Source organism: Jaculus jaculus, chromosome 7 (assembly GCF_020740685.1).
Source record: "Jaculus jaculus isolate mJacJac1 chromosome 7, mJacJac1.mat.Y.cur, whole genome shotgun sequence".
Taxonomy (NCBI): domain Eukaryota; kingdom Metazoa; phylum Chordata; class Mammalia; order Rodentia; family Dipodidae; genus Jaculus; species Jaculus jaculus.
This window is the reverse complement of record NC_059108.1, coordinates 113,154,912-113,173,797: the sequence shown is the minus strand read 5'-3', so window position 1 is coordinate 113,173,797 and position 18,886 is coordinate 113,154,912. Positions and strand designations below refer to the sequence as shown.

The 18,886-nt window shown below is 39.8% G+C and overlaps 1 protein-coding gene across 1 annotated transcript in view; it reads right to left on the bottom strand.

The window, feature by feature from the left end:
* Window positions 1-18,886, bottom strand: part of Kiaa0586 (KIAA0586 ortholog) — a 127,475-nt gene that overhangs the window by 62,486 nt on the left and 46,103 nt on the right. Inside the window, exons 13-17 of the mRNA XM_045155579.1 lie at window positions 16,815-16,925; window positions 12,411-12,491; window positions 8,584-8,777; window positions 5,345-5,463; window positions 2,937-3,136 (exon numbers count right to left, since the gene is read on the bottom strand). Of these exons, the coding sequence (XP_045011514.1) occupies window positions 2,937-3,136; window positions 5,345-5,463; window positions 8,584-8,777; window positions 12,411-12,491; window positions 16,815-16,925 (705 nt within the window). The remainder of the gene's footprint in view (window positions 1-2,936; window positions 3,137-5,344; window positions 5,464-8,583; window positions 8,778-12,410; window positions 12,492-16,814; window positions 16,926-18,886) is intronic.

Genomic DNA, 18,886 nt, shown 5'->3' with positions numbered 1-18,886 from the left:
ACGAAATGGCTGCCAAGGAGAGCTGCCGGCCCCAGACAAAGTTTTCCAGGACTGTGAGTAGCCTAGCTGGTGGGGCGGAATTGGAACTCCAGAGATTTGTTGCTGGTAAGAGTTATCTAATGACTAGAGTTGTTGGGTACTTGCCTGTAAAACTTAGTGACCCGAGTTCAGTTTCCCAGTACCCACATAAAGCCAAATGCACAAAGTGGCACATGCATCTGGAGTTCATTTGCAATGGTTAGAGGCCCTGCCATGCCCATTCTTTCTGTCTGTCTCTATATATCTGTCTCTCTCTACTTGCAAATAAATAAATAAAAATATTTTTTAAAATAAATAACGCTTGACCACACAATCTAAAGTTCCATGAGATCCTTGTTTATACTAATTTTAAAACAAGGAAGACATTTTTAAAACAACTGAGGAAATCTGAATTTAGTCTCCTATTGTATACTACTGACATAATAACGTTAAACTGGGAAGTATGATAATGGTACTCAGTAATATAAGGAAGTATCTTCATATGTGTGATATAGATTTAAATATGTTCACATGTGAAATATGAAGGTAAGGAGAGATAATAGAAGATATCAGAAAAAAGAAAGACAGGTATCACATGATCTCATATGTAGAACCTAGATTTAAATAGATCTTTATGTGACATAGATATTTAAAACAGGGAGAAAGGGAACCAAAAGGACAGGGGAGGAGCCAGGGGAAGATAATAGAGTTAGGTAAATATGAGAAAAGTACAATGCTATGTATGTATGAAGATATCATAAATAAATCCATTATTTTGTATGCTTACTAAAAAAGTTATTAAAAAGAAAATATCTTCTTTTTTTTATGTAATACTGCCAATGTTTTTGAGGTACAGTCATGATACCCACAACTTTCAAATAGCTTTTAAAGTATATCATGTACAGCAGATGTAGAGACATTTTAAAAATACCATCAATTGCGACATATAAGCAAAGGATATAGAGATGTTCACTGTATTAGCTTTCAAATTCTCTGTAGATTTTAAGGTTTTCCAAACAAAAATCCTAGGAAAAGTGTTAGTTCAATTACAACAACAATGAATAAGATTCCATCACAATTTATGATCTTATGATATGCAGTTGAAAATAAAAAAAAAATTTTTGAGGTAGAGTCTCCCTCTAGCCCAGGCTGACCCAGAACTCATTCAGTAGTCCCAGGCTGGCCTCAAACTCAGAGCACTCTTCCTACCTCTGTCGTCCAAGTGCTGGGATTAATGACTACAGTTAAAAATCTGTTGGGCTGGAGATATAGCTTAGCTGTTAAGGTGCTTGCCTGCAAAGCCAAAGGATATAGGTTCAATTCCCCAGGACCCACATAAGCCAGATGCACATGGTGGTACATGTGTGTGGAGTCCATTTGCAGTGGCTGGAGGCCCTCATGTGGCCATTCTCTCTCTATCTATCTATCTATCTATCTATCTATCTATCTATCTATCAAGTATCTATTTATCTGCCTCTCTACTTCAAATAAATAAATAAAAAATATTTTAAAAATAAATCTATTTTAGCCAGATGTTGTTGGGTCACACCTGTAATTCTAATACTTGGGAGGCTGCAAAAGGAGAAATGCCAAGACTTCAAGCCCAGCTTGGACTACAGAGAAAGTTCAGGTCAACTTGAGATACAGAGTTGTACCTTGTCTCAAAAAAGAATAATGGAATTTGCCTGAAAAGCCAAAGGACCCAGGTTTAATTCCCCAGGACCCACGTTAGCCAGATGCACACAGGGACAAATGCATCTGGAGTTCATCTGCAGTGGCTGGAGGCCCTGGTGTGCCCATTCTCTCTCTCTCTCTCTCTCTCTCTCTCTCTCTCTCTCTCTCTCTCTCTCTCCCTCTTTCTCTGTCAAATAAATAAAAATAAAATATTTTTTAAAAGAAAAAAAAAGAATAATGGAGGGCTGGAGAGATGGCTTAGCAGTTAAGTGCTTGCCTGTGAAACCTAAGGACGCTGGTTCAAGGGTCAATTCCCCAAGACCCATGTTAGCCAGATGCACAAGGGGGTGCATGCATCTGGAGTTCATTTGCAGTGGGTGGAGGCCCTGGCACACTCATTCTCATTCTCTCTCTTCCTGTTGCTCTCAAATAAATAAAAATAAGCAAAAAAAAAATTTTTTAAAGAATAATGGAGGGCTGGAGAGATAACTTAGAGGTTAAGCACTTGCCTGTGATGCTTAAGGACCCCAGTTTGAGGCTCGATTACCCAGGACCCACGTAAGTCAGATGCACAAGGTAGCGCATGCATCTGGAGTTCGTTCACAGTAGTGGAGGCCCTAGCACGCCCATTCTCTCTCTATCTGCCTCTTTCTCTGTCTGTCACTCTTAAATAAATTTAAAAAAAGAGAACAAAAAAGAATAATGGAAAGTCAGGCATGGTGGTGCACACCTGTAATCCCAGCACTCTGAGAAGCAGAATTAGGAGTCACCGTGAGTTTGAGGCCACCCTGAGAATACAGAGTGAACTCTAGGTCAGCCTGGGGCTAAGGCAAAACCCTACCTCGAAAAACCTATATATATATATATATATATATATATATATATATATATATATATATATATATATTTATATATTTAACTGTTCTTTAATAAATATATCAAAAATCTCCCAGGATTCTAAATATTAAAAGAAGGGTGCTGGGTAGAAGGTTTATCACTTAAAGGCACTTGACAGCAAAGCCTGTAAACCCAGATTTGATTCCCCAGTACCCATATAAAACCAGGCACACCAAGTAATACATGTATCTGAAGTTTGTAGCAGCAAGAGGCCCTGGCATACCCATTTTCATTATCTCCCTCACTCTCCCTCTCCCACACTCCTCTCTCTCTCTCTCTCCCTCAAACCAATAAAATAAAAATATATTTTAATTTCCCAGAATTCTTAAGTCATGAGTCACTCATACCAATAAGCTTGCTTCATTTGTTGAAACATCACCAGAAACATCTGTCCTGACAGGACCTTCCTTCTTTGCTTCTCTGTCACCAAGCATGACAGCAATGGTCTCAGCAAGAGCTTCATTCACAAAGTGGTGGATCATGTCTGAATTCACAGGAACTCCCGCATCAACAAAAAGCTGGAGAGCTCCACCGCTAGCTCCTTCCACTAGAAAACAAGACCCTCAAATAAGTAGGCAGGAAACATGGTTGCAATTCTTAAAATTTTAAAGTTATCAATACATGTGTTCCTGAGGGTGGAAGAAGGAATGAAAACGAAAATGTAATCATAACTAGATGTCAAAACTAAGATGAAGAACATGACCAACCAACCCAAAAAGGAAAAACATACAGATGAATTTTACTTATATGACCTCTTCCCAACAGTACAGAATTTAATTTAAAAAAATTTACAATCATATTAAATATCTTCAGCTGAAAAAAAAATTCCTATTTTCAATACTGGCTAAAGCAAAAGGATGCAATAAGTATGAATTGTCCTTTCCCTCTAATTTCAGATATATCAGTTATGAATATTACAGGGTGTTATGGTTTGAATAAAAAATGCCCCCACAGGGCTGGAGGAATAACTTAGTGGTTAAGGAGTTTGCCTGCAAAGCCAAAGGACCCAGGTACAATTCCCCAGGACCCACATTAGCCAGATGCACAAGTGGGTGCATGTGTTTGGTGTTCATTTGCAGTGGCTGGAGGCCCTGGAGTGCCCATTCTCTCTTTCTCTCCCTCTTTCTCTGTCAAATAAATAAATATAAAAACATTTTTTTAAATGCCCCCCATGGCTGGAGAGATGGCTTAGCAGTTAAGCACTTGCCTGTGAAGCCTAAGGACCCTGGTTTGAGGCTCGATTTCCCAGGCCTCCCGTTAGCCAGATGCACATGGGGACGCATCTGTCTGGAGGGGAGGGGAGGGGAGGGAAGGCAAGGGAAGGGAAGAGTCTGGTGATGAGACTCATTCTAATTGGATGTTTAGGATTCATATAACGGACCTAAGCCAGTGTGAGCTCTCTTTGCCCTCTTCCCTTTCTTTGCCCCTTGGCCCCTTCCTCAGAGGTTTCTTTCCTAGAGAAAGATGTGAAGTAAATTTTCTTGGTCTCTCCTGAACCTTCCTAGCCAGGTTGGAAAGGGATTGGAGAATTTCTTTCTGCTTGGTTGTTTCATTGCTTTGCTTTCCTTTTTTTTTTTTTTTTTTTTTTCATTAAGTTTCATTTTATTTATTTGAGAGAGAGAGGAAGAGAAAGATGGGGAGAGAGAGATAATGGGCACACCAGGGCCCCTAGCCACTGCAAATGAACTCCAGACACATGTGCCACCTTGTGCAACTGGCTTAAGTGGGTCCTGGGAAATTGAGCCTGGGTTCTTTGGCTTTTTAGGCAAAGGCCTTAACTGCTAAGCCACTGCTCTAGTCCTTTGCTTTCCCTCTTATCTCTCCCTAAAAATAATCTCATAATTAATAAATTTCCTTCCTCTAAGTGTATGTTCTACATTCATTGTTATTGTGGGTAAGAACCCAAGACCTGAAAGCTGCTGGTGTGGGAATTCTAATCCCACAGAGCTCTCTACTACATCAGTAGTATATCCAAAAACTCCAGAAAACATGAAGAACTGGTAAATTAGACTTTCTCAAAATTAATTCTTTAGCCTTCAAGCAATAATTGAGAAAGCAGAAGGGCAAGTATAAAGTAGAAGCGTCTATTTACAGAACATGGTTAATAAAGAACCTGTGCACTGGGAGTTGGCTCAGCAGTTAAAGGTGCTTCTTTGCAAAACCTGATGGCCCGGTTCAACTGCCCAGTACCCACACAAAGCCATATGCACAGAGGCACATAAGTCAGACATAAAAAGTGACACAAGTGTCTGGAGTTCGTTTGTCACGGCAAGAGGCACTGGCGCACCTATATATACATACACACATGTAAATAAAGAATTTTTAAAAGAGGAAACAATGAAACCAGACAATGCATACTCCTGCTGCTATGCCTTCCCCACCATGATGGACTCAATCCTTTCAAACCTGAGCCAAAATAAGTCTTTCCTCTAAAAGTTGCCTTGAACAATGTACTTGGTTATAGCAATGAGGATGCACACACAAAGACATACACACACACACATACTGATATACTATGGAAGAAAAACAGTTCTGAAGTAGGAGCAATGTAATGGCTTAACAATATGAAAGCTATGACATGGGATAAGGGTGAGCAGTAAGAATCCTCGATAGAGAACCAGGATGGGAGATAGTAGTTAGTATCTATTTAGCCTCTGGGCTATAAAAATCCCTAATGAGTTAAAAAAAAAAAAAAAAAAAAAAGCTTTTACCTTTTAATACCAACAGTGACAACAATAGATTCCATTGCACTTACCAATGTCAGAAGTCGATGATTCAGTGGCCTCACTAACTGAAACACTGGCATTAAGTCTGGCCTGTTGTTGCAGTGGAAAGAGTCCAGAGATAATTCTTGACATTATTTCTTGTTCTACCCTGGAAGAATAGAAGTTAAGGATTCCAAAGTTTGGTTAAAATTATTACCCTAAAGAATAAACTTTATCCATGGGCACAAATATTTACATGTGAAAGCAATCATCTAAAAACTATACCTAAGAGCTGAGTATGGTGGCATAAGTCTTTAATCCCAGCGCTAGGGAGGCAGAGGTAGGAGGATCACTGTGACTTCAAGGCCAGCCTGAGCTAGAGTGAGACCCTACCTCAAAAAAAAATACACCTGAAAAGAAGAAAAATGTGTATCTTAGAGCAAGACAAGCCACATGAAATAAGACCTTCTTGTGAGAGATCATAAAATCAATGTAAAATCTTTCATATTAGTCTAATGGAGAGTTTAACAGAACTCCTAAATTAAACATAAGATTTGGGTCAATGATTATCTAGAATGCCATTCCCTTAAAAGGTCTGAAATTCACTCCAAGAGCATATATAATAAAATATATACTAGCTCATACTAGCTCAGAGCCAGAAAAAAAGTCCTGCTGACATCTATAGAACATACATATATTGTAATATAGTTTTCTTTTTGAAAAAGAAAGAAAAATATATTTCCAAAGTCATTGCAGGAAGAGGAAGAGAATTGGCAATGGGGTTCTCTTGTGTTTTTTTCCTAGTTGCATGTGCATATGTGATGTGTCTGTGTCTAATGCAGTGTGGTGTGTACAAATATATGTGCCCTTTAGGTGGTAGTGGAGCCTTGAGTCTGCTCCGTTGCTCTTCTGCCTGGCTTTATTTTGAGTGAAAGCCTTATTTTTGTTTAAACTGGTTCAGGAGCTCATAGTGCTCCAACAATTCTCCTGTTTCTGCTCCCATGTGGGAATGGAGTTATAGGCGTTCATTCATGTCCAGGCCTAACTGTTTTACATGAGATCTGGAGATTTGAACTGGCACAGTCTCAGGCCCCTCTCAGGCCCTCATGCTAGTATAGGAAACACATTTAATCACTGAGCCATCTCTCCAGTCCCTGGCACATTTTTTTAGGACAGCTACTAGACTTCTGAAAAGCTACTGTTAGCTGGGTGTGGTGGCGCACACCTTTAATCCCAGCACTTGGGAGGCAGAGGTAGGTGGTTTGCCACTAGTTCGAGGCCACTGTGACTATACATAGTGAATTTCAGGTCAGCCTGGGCTAGAGCAAGACCCTACCTTGAAAAGAAAAAAAGTGCTTGAAAATGCTATGATGAAACCTAAGACTTTATAGAAATAATTAATGCAGGCTGGGGACATGGCTCAGCAGATAAGAGCACTTGCTGCTTACGCATGAAGGCCTGAAAAGGCCCAAGATTGCTCAAGTTTAATTTCCTAGGACCCACGTTAAAAAGCCAGGGGTGACCGTGTACATCTATAATCCCAGGAGGGACATGGACCAGGGAGTTTCCAGGACTCAATGGCTGAAAAGAGCAGCCCCAGTTTGCAGGAGAGACTCTGTTTCAAGGGAACACGTGGAAGAGTGGCAGTGGAAGGCCGCCGATGCGCTCTGTCCCATCGCACTACACATATTCTACACACACGCACAACTACAGAGTAATAATTACTGTTAAGCAACCATAGATGTTCACTGTGGAAAACTTACAAGAATGCTTTTGTAAGTGGGTAAGATTCTCTCATTATCCTAGAGTCCGGATACATGCAATAAACACTTTTATATATATTTTAAATTTTTATTGTATAAATGAGGTCTTATAAGCTGGAGTTACACTGTTAGTATCCTACTTAATTTGCATACTAGCAGATTATCTCCCACTTTTGCTAAATAGTCTTTTAAACTTAAATAACTCTCCAGATACTCAGTAATTCAGGCTACTTACTCTGTGAATTCCTTAAGAAGCCAGGCATGGTGCCAGGTGTCAAAGCTCCCAGAGACTTGGGAAGCTAAGGCAGGAAGAACTAAAGTTTGAGGACAGTCTAGAAACAGGGTTACCTTCTCTCTCACCCCTAGAATTACCACGAAAAATCACTCTTATATCATACATTTCATAAACTTTCTCATGTGAAAATAGGGATATAGTAAGAATGAATTTCGTCTTCACATGCAATGTGTAACCACTTACTGTTGTAAACACGTAACAAACTTAAGACACAGTCTTATTTCAAGTTCTAAGTACTATATGACCTACTACCAGAACCATGATTATTTCTTTAGGACAAATCTCTAGAAGTGAATCGGTGAAGAACATGTACATTTTCTTGTATTTATTTATTTATTTATTGGAGAGAGAGAAACAGATAGAAAGAGAGAGAAACAGGTAGAGAGAGAGAGAGAGAGAGAGGTCACACCAGGGCCTCCAGCCAATGCAAATGAATTCCAAACGCAGGTACCACCTTGTGCATCTGGTTTACGTGGGTACTAGAGAACTGAACCTGAGTTCTTGGGCTTCACAGGCAAGTACCTTAACTGCTAAGCCATCTCTCCAGCCCCAAGAATATGTACATTTTTAAGACTTCCATTTCTCAATTTAAAAAACCTCTATTGGGCCAGGTGTGGTGGCGCACACCTTTAATCCCAGCACTCAGGAGGCAAAGGTAGGAGGATCACTGAGAGTTCGAGGCCACCCTGAGACTACATGGTGAATTCCAGGTCAGCCTGTGCTGGAGTAAGATCTTACCTCAAAAAAACAAAAAAAGGGCTGGAGAGATGGCTTAGCAGTTAAGTGCTTGCCTGTGAAGCCTAAGGACCCTGGTTAGAGGCTCAGTTCCCCAGGTCCCACGTTAGCCAGATGCACAAGGGAGCGCACGCGTCTGGAGTTCGTTTGCAGAGGCTGGAAGCCCTGGCACGCCCATTCTCTCTTTCTCCCTCTGTCTTTCCCTCTGTGTCTGTCAGTATCAAATAAATAAATTTAATTTAAAAAAAAAAAAAAACAAAACTCTTTGCCCCAGCAGACAGCCTATGTACAAATACTGAAGGGCAAAAACAATACTCACATAGGTAGGTATTCCACAGTATTATATAAGCAGCACTACATCTGATGGTTTCCAGTGACTCACAAAGGATAAATTTAATAAACAAAAGAAGATAAGGAAGTTTGCCAACTAAATTTAACATTTGCACTTATGTCTACTGTCCTGATTCTGTTCACCCCCACCCCATTATAAACTCACCACTGAAGTAAGTTATTTTCCAACGTTTCTTTTCTCTCAATTACTTTATCTAAAATATCAGTGGTAGGCTGTAAATTAGAGACCGCTGGAGGAAATGGAGGACCATTATATTTTGTAGAAACAACTTTAACACTTCTGTTAAACTCCAACATTGGTTCCGAGTATTCAGGAATTTCATCACATTTTTCCTCTTCCTGAAAATAAAACAAAACTATTATATGTATATATCTATTCAACATATACTGACTATCAAATATAGACAGGGAACCAATATTTCCAAAGTAATCAGCAGCATTTATAATTAGGTAGAACCACACTTATTATAATCATAGCCTTCAAATTAATTAATTATACAAATCATAATTAGTTTGCCTTTTTAAAACCCATTTTTCAGGGCATTAATATATTTCAGAGATAGAACATTTGTCTAGCATGCATGTGGCCCTAGGTTTAATCTCAAATCACCAAAAAAAAAAAAATCATTGTATATTGTCCATATTTATGCAAGTTACCAGCAAACAGTTAAAAAACATAAAACTAATAAGCACAAAATTTATTCTATATAGCCATAAAGTTATCGAAATAAAGTAGAAAACTGTGGACTGAAGAGATAGCTCAGCAGTTAAGGCGCTTGCCCGTAAAGCCTAATGACCAGATTCAATTCCCCCAGTACCCACATAAGGCCAGATGCACCAAGTGGCATGCAAATGGAGTTCCTTTGCAACAGCTGGAGGCCCTGGCACACCCATTCTCTCTTCTGTCTGTCTGTCTGTGTCTCTCTGTTTCACTCGCTTACAAAATAAAAACATATAAATAAAACTTGGGGGGGGGGGTGGTGAGATGGCTCAGAGGTTAAGGTGTTTGCCTTCAGAGCCTAAGGACCTGAGTTTGATTCCCCAGTACCCACATAAAGCCAGATGCACAAAGTGGCACACACATCTGTAGTCCATGCGCAGTGGCTGCAGGGCCTGGTGTGCTTATTCTGTCTGTCTCTCTTTGATCTCTCTCTGCTTGCAAATGAATAAATAAATATTTAAACATAAATAATTTTTTAAAAAAAGAAAACTTGGGAATTCGTGCATAAAACATTAACAGCTTACTCTATAACTATAAAATTGGTTTATTATCACAAAAACCAATGCTTCCAAGTATCCGTCCTTGTTCTAGCAAAACCTATAATTTACATTTAAATATGCAATTATATCCCGTTAGGCATTATTTTTATCATATTCAAAATTTATTTCTGGAATTTTTAAACTTTTCCTTATGAAAACAATGTGTCGGGCTGGAGAGATGGCTTAGCAGTTAAGGTATTTGCCTGCAAAGCTAAAGGATCCAGGATTGATCCCCAGGACGCACATAAGCCAGATGTACAAGGTGGTACATGCATCTGGGGTTTGTTTACAGTGGATGAAGGCCCTGGAGCACCCATTCTCTCTCTCTCTCACTCTTTCTCTCCCTCTCTCTTTCTCTATCTATCTCTTTCTATCTCTCAAATAAAATTACTTTAAATTTAAAAAAAAAGAATGTGTCATACATTTAAAAATAAATAAAATAGCCAGAAATAGTGGTACATGCCTTTAATCTCAGCACTTGGGAGGCAGAGGTAGGAGGATCACCATGAATTCAAGGCCACCCTGAGACTACATAGTGAATTCCATGTCAGACTGGACTAGAGTAAAACTCTACACCAAAAATATAAAAATAAAACGGGGGCTGGAGAGATTGCTTAGCGGTTAAACGCTTGCCTGTGAAGCCTGAGGACCCCGGTTCAAGGCTTGATTCTCCAGGACCCGCATTAGCCAGATGCACAAGGGGGCGCACATTTCTGGAGTTTGGTTTGCAGTGGCTGGAGGCCCTGGGGCACCCATTCTCTCTCTCTCTCTCTCTCTCTGCCTCTTTCTCTCTCTCTCTCACTCTCAAATAAGTAAAAATAAACAAAAATATTAAAAAAAAACAGCTAGTAGGTAATATATGTTATATACCAATAATATGATAAAAAATAATAATAATAATATGAAACTTCAACACTCTACCACCTAAACTACCTACCCCCATCTACTTTTACCTTCATTTAAGATTTTGTAACAAACCACAGACATATGACTTTCATCTATAAAAAAATAAGTATCTCTTTTTTTTTTTTTGGTTTTTCAAGGTAGGGTTTCACTCTAGCCCAAGCTGACCTGGAATTCACTATGTAGTCTCAGGGTGGCCTTGAACTCACCATGATCCTCCTACCTCTGCCTCCCAAGTGCTGGGATTAAAGGTGTGCGGCACCACGCCCGGCTTAAAAATAAGTATCTCAAAAACTATCCAGTCTTGGCTGAAGAAATGGCTTAGCATTTAAGGTGCCTGCAAAACCTAAAACCCAAGTTCAATTCCCCAGTACCCATGTAAGCCAGATGCACAAAGTGGCATATGCATCTGGTATTCATTTGCAGAAACTGGAGGTCCTGGTATGCCCATTCTTTCTCTATATCTGCCTCTTCTTCTCTCTCTCCCCCTTTCTCTCAAGTAAATAAATAAGTAAGTAAATAAATACATATTTCCAATCTCAAGCCAGGTGGGGTGGCACATGCCTTTAATCCTAGCAGAGGTAGGAGGACTACTGTGAGTTCAAAGCCAGCCTGGGATTACAGAGTGAGTTATAGGTCAACATGGGCTAAAGTGAGACCCTACTTTAAAAAAACAAACCAACAACAGAAAAAGTCTTATTGTAGACTATTCTGTGGTATATTATATTTATCTTATTTGCTCAAGGATATGTCATTTCATGTGAATGCCACATGACTGTTCTCAAGTTAGAAACTTTGTCTTTATATTCCTAATGTAAATATCCTTTATAAAACTGCTTACCGAGTATACAAGTGGAAGGAACAGTTATAGAATTATCAATGAAGATTTGCAATAACAAGGTTCCTTGTCTACCTCTGCCACTAGCTTTGTCCCCACACCTGGCTCAAGACTTCATTTTTGATTAAAAAAACTAGTCTTATTTCTGAAAATAAAAAAAAAAAAAGAAAAAAAACCTCTCTAAAGCCAATTATGCTCTTCTTTCATATTTATTTCCTCTTGATTTTCCCTTTCCTTTTTTAAAAATTATTTATTTATTTGAGAGTGCCAGATAGAAAGAGAGAGAGAGAGAGAGAGAGAGAGATAGATGGCGAGTGAGAGAGAGAGAATGGGCGCGCCAGGGCCTCCAGCCACTGCAAATGAACTCCAGATGCATGCACCCCCTTGTGCATCTGGCTAACGTGGGTCCTGGGGAATCAAACCTTGAACCAGAGTCCTTAGGCTTCACAGGCAAGTGCTTAACCACTAAGACATCTCTCCAGCCCTTGATTTTCCCTTTCTATTTTATGATTTCTGTTATTTCCATAACTCTGACTTCCATACAGATTTTAGCTATTTTAAACTATTCCTAACTATGTCAATACAAACTGGAACTTTGCCACAGGTTCAGAAATCAAGAATTAAATGGATTGAATGAAGAAAGGGAAGAGTAGAGAGAAAGAACCAAAAGAAGTAGAAAGACAGAAAAAAGAAGGTAAAATAAGATACAGGTGAGAAATGACATAATCATTCAGGTGATGGAGGCAGAAGGTGACAAAGACAAAATGTATACAGACTAGCAACTTCATGAAGTTTTGAAATAAATTACAATGTTTTGAAATAAATTACATTTGACTCAACATAAAAACATATTTCTGAAAGCCCTGTAAAACAGCCATGATACTCAAAAGATATTCAACCACTGGGAAACATACTGGTAAAAAAATTAAAAATTAAAAATAAAACCTCTTGTGGTTCCTATACTTTATTACCTGTATAACATCGATTACTTCATCAAAGTCAGTTCCAGGAAGCTTCACCTCTGCCTCATCTACCTGCACAAAGTCAGGAGTCTGAGAAAGAATTTACAGAAAGTTTTATTGTATTCAATTTTAAAAGATTTATATATAATTTATCATATTTCTACATGAAGCATAATCTTGAAATTACATGCCCTACTTTTTATTTTAATATCCTGTTCATAATTGATTTAATTAAACCTAAGCTAGTCTCGAAACCATTAGGTTACCATTGTCAAGAGCTATAAAATGTTATTCAAGGACTGGAGAGATGGCTTACCAGTTAAGGCACTTGCCCACAAAGCCTAAGGACCAATTTCCCAGAACCCACATAAGCCAGATGCACAAAGTGGCACATGAGTCTGGACTTTGTTTGCAGTGGCTGGAGGCCCTGGTGTGCTCATTCTCTCTCTATCTGCCTCCTCCTCTCTCTCTTCCCCCACTCTCAAATAAATAAATAAAATAGTTATTCAGGCATAGTCACTCAAGTTATCTCAGCACTCAGCTAGTCTGAACTACATAGAGAGTTTCAGGACAAACTGGACTATAGCTTGGGACTTTGTCTTACAAAAAAAAAATAGGGCTGGAGAGATGGCTTAGCAGTTAAAGCACTTGCCTATGAAGCCTAAGGACCCCGGTTCGAGGCTCGATCCTCCAGGACCCACATTAGCCAGATGCACAAGGGGGCGCACGTGTCTGGAGTTCACTTGCAGTGGCTAGAAGCCCTGGCGTGCCCATTCTCTGTCTGTCTCTATCTGCCTCTTTCTCTCTCTCTGTCACTCACTCTCAAATAAATAAATAAATAAATAAATAATTTTATATATATATAAAAGTTTTGACATTTAAAGAACTTCATTAATAAATACAACTTAAGGCAACTATCAATAGGCTGAATTGACCTGCCCCCTATAGTTAAGGTAAAAAAAAAAAAAAGTATTAACTAGTGCAGCCATGTAAGTACACACATACACAAACTCACAAAAAGACAGATGCAGATTCAAATAATTTTAAAAATCATCCTCCAAATTTTATATTTGGGCCTTATTAAATAGGATTATCACTAAAACCCAAAACAGCCTCTTGCTGACAGCAGAATCATAAATAGCCCCCAAATGTGTTATTATAAGTTCCAGCACACTTTTGTGGAAAACAAGTATACACACACACACACACACACACACACACACACATCATACCAAAATATAAAACTCCAATGGCCACTAAAAAATTTACACAAAAATATATATAATTTCCATGAAAAATCAGAGAGAGAGAAAGAGGCAGATAGAGAGACAGAATGGGCACGCCAGGGCCTCCGGCCACTGCAAACGAACTCCAGACGCGTGTGCCCCCTTGTGCATCTGGCTAACGTGGGTCCTGGAGAATCGAGCCTCGAACCGGGATCCTTAGGCTTCACAGGCAAGCGCTTAACCACTAAGCCATCTCTCCAGCCCTCAAGAATTTTTTTTTTTAACCAAAAAGGTAGAAAGTCTTTCTTCCTGTAAGTCTTACAATTACTCAAAACTTACATTAATGGGGCACACTCTTCTATTGCTATTGTCCACCTAATGTTGGCTAGGGGGTGATGTCCACCCTCTGCTCATGCTATCATTTTCCCCTGCCATCGTGGAGCTTCCCCTTGAGCCTGTAAGCTAAAATAAACCTCTTTTTTTTTTTTTCCCACAAGCTGCTCTTGGTTGGGTGATTTCTGCCAGCAATGCAAACCTGATTGCGACAGTAAAGTTGGTACAAAGGAGTGGTGTCATTTGCTGCTAGACACCTGTGTGCCTTTGGCCTTTTGGAGCTGATTTTCAAGAGGAATGTGGATGAATTTTAAAGCATGGCCTAAGCCTTGAAGTGCTGTGAGTACAGCTTGATGGACTATTCTGGTCAGCGTTGCAAGATCTGAATGCAGTAAGAACTATGGACTGCAAGGTTTGGCTTATGAGGATGAAAAAGTGCTTTACTTGGACTGGGCTAGATGCAGTCTATGTGAGAGGTTTGCTTTTATGCTGGTGTCCTGAGAACTTGTTCAGGGTTGCAGTGCGTACAAACGGACTGGTGTGTGCAGAGGAATATGTCACAGAAACGAAATCTGTGGCCCCAAACTGCTGCCTATTCAGCTGCAATTGAGAGATTACAGCCTTTGACATTGAGTCAGCTGACCTGCACTGGGACAACAGAAAGAATGTAGACTCTTTTAAAGGGGGCTGAATGCTCAAGAAGTGCCCTGTTCTTCAAATTCTGCTTTACTCCCTCCTGTAATAACAAACTGGCACCCTACATAGTATTATGGAGTATTAAAAATGCAGGAAAAAGAGGATCATTGAACTTGCAAAACAGTCTTGTGTTTTGGAAATGGCCATGGGAAGTGTGTAGCAGGTTTGCTGCATGCCTGCATGGAGACCCCATGGAGCCATGAGGATGAACCATGGATTGCAGTGGAGACCCAGTGGAGATGCCAGGACCATGAGATGGCTGCCAAGGAGAGCTACCATCCCTGATGAAGTTTTCCAGGACGGTGAGTAGCCTAGCTGGAGGGACAGAATTGGAATTCCAGAGACCTGTTGCTGTTAGAATTAGCAGGCTTAGAGATTTATCACTGATTACAGTTGGACTTGGAGTTACAGAGTTTGATGTTTGCACTGTTTAAATCTTGTATTTGATGTTTACACTGTTTAAATCTTGTATTTATTGACTATTTATTTGCTATGCCTACCTAATGCCAATTTTTGCAGTGTGAATGTTTACTCTGTGCTATTATTTTTTCTTTCTTTTTTTTCTTTTTGGTATTAAGGCTCATTTAAAAGACCTTGAAGAAGCTGGGCGTGGTGGCTCATGCCTTTAATCCCAGCACTCGGGAGGCAGAGGTAGGAGGATCGCCATGAGTTCGAGGCCACCCTAAGACTCCATAGTGAATTCCAGGTCAGCCTGGGGCCAGAGTGAGACCCTACCTCGGGAAAAAAAAAAAAAAAAGACCTTGGATTATAGGGATGTCTGAACATCATTAGGAGTGATAAAAAATATGAGGACTTTTAAAAGTTGGGTGAATGCACTGCATTTTATATCATGCATGGTTATCAGGTTATGGAGCCAGGGATGGTATGTGGTGGTTTGACTCAGGTATCCTCCATAACTTAGGTGTTCTGAATGCTAGGTTCCCAGCTGATGGCAATTGGAAGTGGAAGCCTCCTGGAGGCAAAGTATTTTGGGGGGTGGGCTTATGGGTTTTATAGCCAGTTTCCCCTTGCCAGTGTTTGTCACCCTCTCCTGCTACTGTTGTCCACCTGATGTTGGCTAAGGGGTGATGTCTACCCTCTGATCATGCCAACATTTTTCCCTGGCATCATGGAGCATCCCTTCAAGTCTGTAAGCTAAAGTAAGCCATTTTTTTTTTCCCACAAAAAAAGTTACACTAGGGCTGGAGAGATGGCTTAACAGTTAAGTGCTTGTCTGTGAAGCCTAAGGACCCCTGGTTCAAGGCTCAACTCCCCAGGACCCACGTTAGCCAGATGCACAAGGGGGCGCACGCATCCGGAGTTCGTTTGCAGTGGCTGGATGCCCTGGCATGCCCATTCGCTCGTACGCGCGCTCTCTCTCTCTCTCTCTCTCTGCCTCTTTCTCTCTCTGTTACTCTCAAATAAATAAATTAAAATTTAAAAAAGTTACACTAATGATTATCACTTTTTGAATATATGTATGCTGTATGTACATGAATATGTTCATGTGTGTGTAAATGAATATGTGGTTGAAATTCATGTATGCACACATGGCTGTGGAGGTCAGAAGGCGATGGTGGTGTGTTCTTTAATCACTGCCCAATTTTTTTTGTTTGTTTGTTTCGAGGTAGGGTCTCGCTGTAGTCCAGGCTGACCTGCAACTCACTATGTAGTCTCAAGTTGGCCTCAAACTCATAGTGATCCTCCCACCTCAGCCTCCCAAGTGCTGGGATTAAAGGTGTGCACCACCACACCTGGCTGTCCACCTTATTTTTGAGTCAAGATCTCTCACTGAACCCAGCTGGAGCTCACCAATTTGGTAACACAAGATGGCCAGCAAAATCCCAGGGATCCTGCTGTCTCTGCCTCTGCTTCCCCAAAACAGACTATGAACACACACGTCTGCCTATGTGAGTGCTGGGATCTGAACTCAGGTCCTTGTGTTTGCACAGCACGCACTTTACCCACTGAACCATATTGCTAGTGATCTCAAACCAATTTTCTTTTTCGAGTTCATAAGCAATTTGAGACTCATGTTGAATTTTTTCCTCAAAAACATAAAGTATTATATTATTATTTGATAAAGGCTTTGCATGGAGTAACAGTTAAAATCCATAGTCAGACATTACACAAAATACAAAAGCACTGTGAAGTCTACCTGTATCCAGGTCTGCAATGGAGGAAGAGAGGCCTCTTTGGGACTAGGCAGAGCGGAGCTCCCATCAGTGCTACTGTATGAAATGCTGTCAATATCCACACTGGGCAATACCTACAACAGAGCAGAACATGCAGCTTTCTGTTTACCATCGGACTGAAATCTGACAATGCAGACAAAACAATTTTGTGAGGCCAATAGTTAACAACTTTTTTTTTAATACTGAAGGCATAGTTTGTAAAATATCTCTATTTATATCACCCATCCCACAACCAAAATTAGAAGATATTTTCTGCAATAACATCCTTTAAAAGGAAGCATGTTATTAGTTTAATTTGCATCATCAGCTATAATCAAAATTTATATTTAATTTCCTCACCAATAAAATGTAAATTCTCCTCTTGTACTGTGAATATATCTGGATTTGGATCTATTGTTTTTGCATTAATTTATGCAAGTCTTTGTGTGTGAGAACTAATTCTTTTCTAGCACCTTTCTTCCATGTTATCACCATATCCTGCTCTTCTCTGTATTCAGGTTTTTAATATAAGCTCTACTTTTTTGGAGGGGGGGTTAGATTTTGATTATTATTTATTTGAGAGAGTGAGAAAGAGATGGAGAGGTGTAGGGAGAATGGGTGTGCCAGGACCTTCAGCAAACAAACTCCAGATGTGTGTGCCTCCTTGTGTGCATGTGCGACACTGCACGCTTGCATCACTGATTCTGGCTTATGGGGGACCTGAAGATTCAAACATGAGTTCTTCAGCTTCACAGGTGAGCACCCTAACTGCTAAGCCATCTCTCCAGCCCTCTGGTCATTTTTTTGAGGTAGGGTCTCACTCTAGCCCAGGCTTACCACTCTGTAGCCTCAGGTTGCCCTCAAATTCACCATAATCCTCTTACCACTACCTCCCAAGTGCAGGGATTAAAGTCGTGCACCACCATGCCCATCTAACCTTTATATTTGAAATACAAATCTCTTTTCTACCATATCTAAGTTTTCTTCCCCCAATTTAGACTTGGCTTTAGTTATAACAAAAATTCCATATGACTATCTTTGAATTTTTATGTTTTTATTGTATAATTTAGATTAGCCATTTGGAACTCATTTACTGTGTAGCAGGAACTTAAAACTTTTTGAAGTTTCTCTTTTCAGATGGTGGTGACTTCTGAGATGACTAAAACGTCATCATAGTGCTGAGAAGAAGTGACAGAGGAATGTTTAGCACTGAAACATCTCTATCATATCTTCCAAGGCTTAAGTACCATCACGGAAGAGGTGGCAGAATGAATGTAAGAGCCAAAGAAGTGTAGAACTGCTTACAATGCAGTCTTCCAGATGCAAAATGGCCAGGATGTCCATGATCTCAAAGTGCCTGGTACTACTTACACAAGACCCTTGTAATAGGAGGAAAAGATGACCACATCAAAATAAAAGAAAGACTAATTGAGAGGGGAAAGGGATATGATACAGCGTAGATCTATGAAGAGGAAAGTTGGGGGGGGAGAATTATCGTGGCTATTGTCTACAATTACAGAAACTGTCAATAAAAATGTTGTAAAAAATAGGACTAGAGAGATGGCTTAGCAGTTAAGGCACTAGCCTGCAAAGTCTAAGAACTCATGCTAAATTCTCCAGATCCCACATAAACTAGACACACAAAGGTGAGGCAAGTGAAAGGTTGCCCATGCTCACTAGCTGGCACAAGCATCTGGAGTTCAATTTCAATGGTTGAGCATGCCAATTCTCTCTCCCTCTAAAAAAATAAAATAAAAAATTAAGGTCTGCCTGAGCTAGAGTGAGACCCTACCTCAAAAAACCAAAATAATAATAATAAAAAATAATTTCTTTAAAACTTCCCTCTTTTTTCACATTAAGTCCATTATAACATATACTATCATTTTACATGACTCTGACTTCTCACTGACAGAAGTCTCAATCACATGATACATTCTTCTCAAATAATCTAGACAAATTCTGAAGTCCTGTTATATTGGACTGACACTAAAAAACAATTTTCTGAGACAGAATCTTATGTAGCCCAGGCTGGACTTGTTCTGCAGCCAAAAATGAC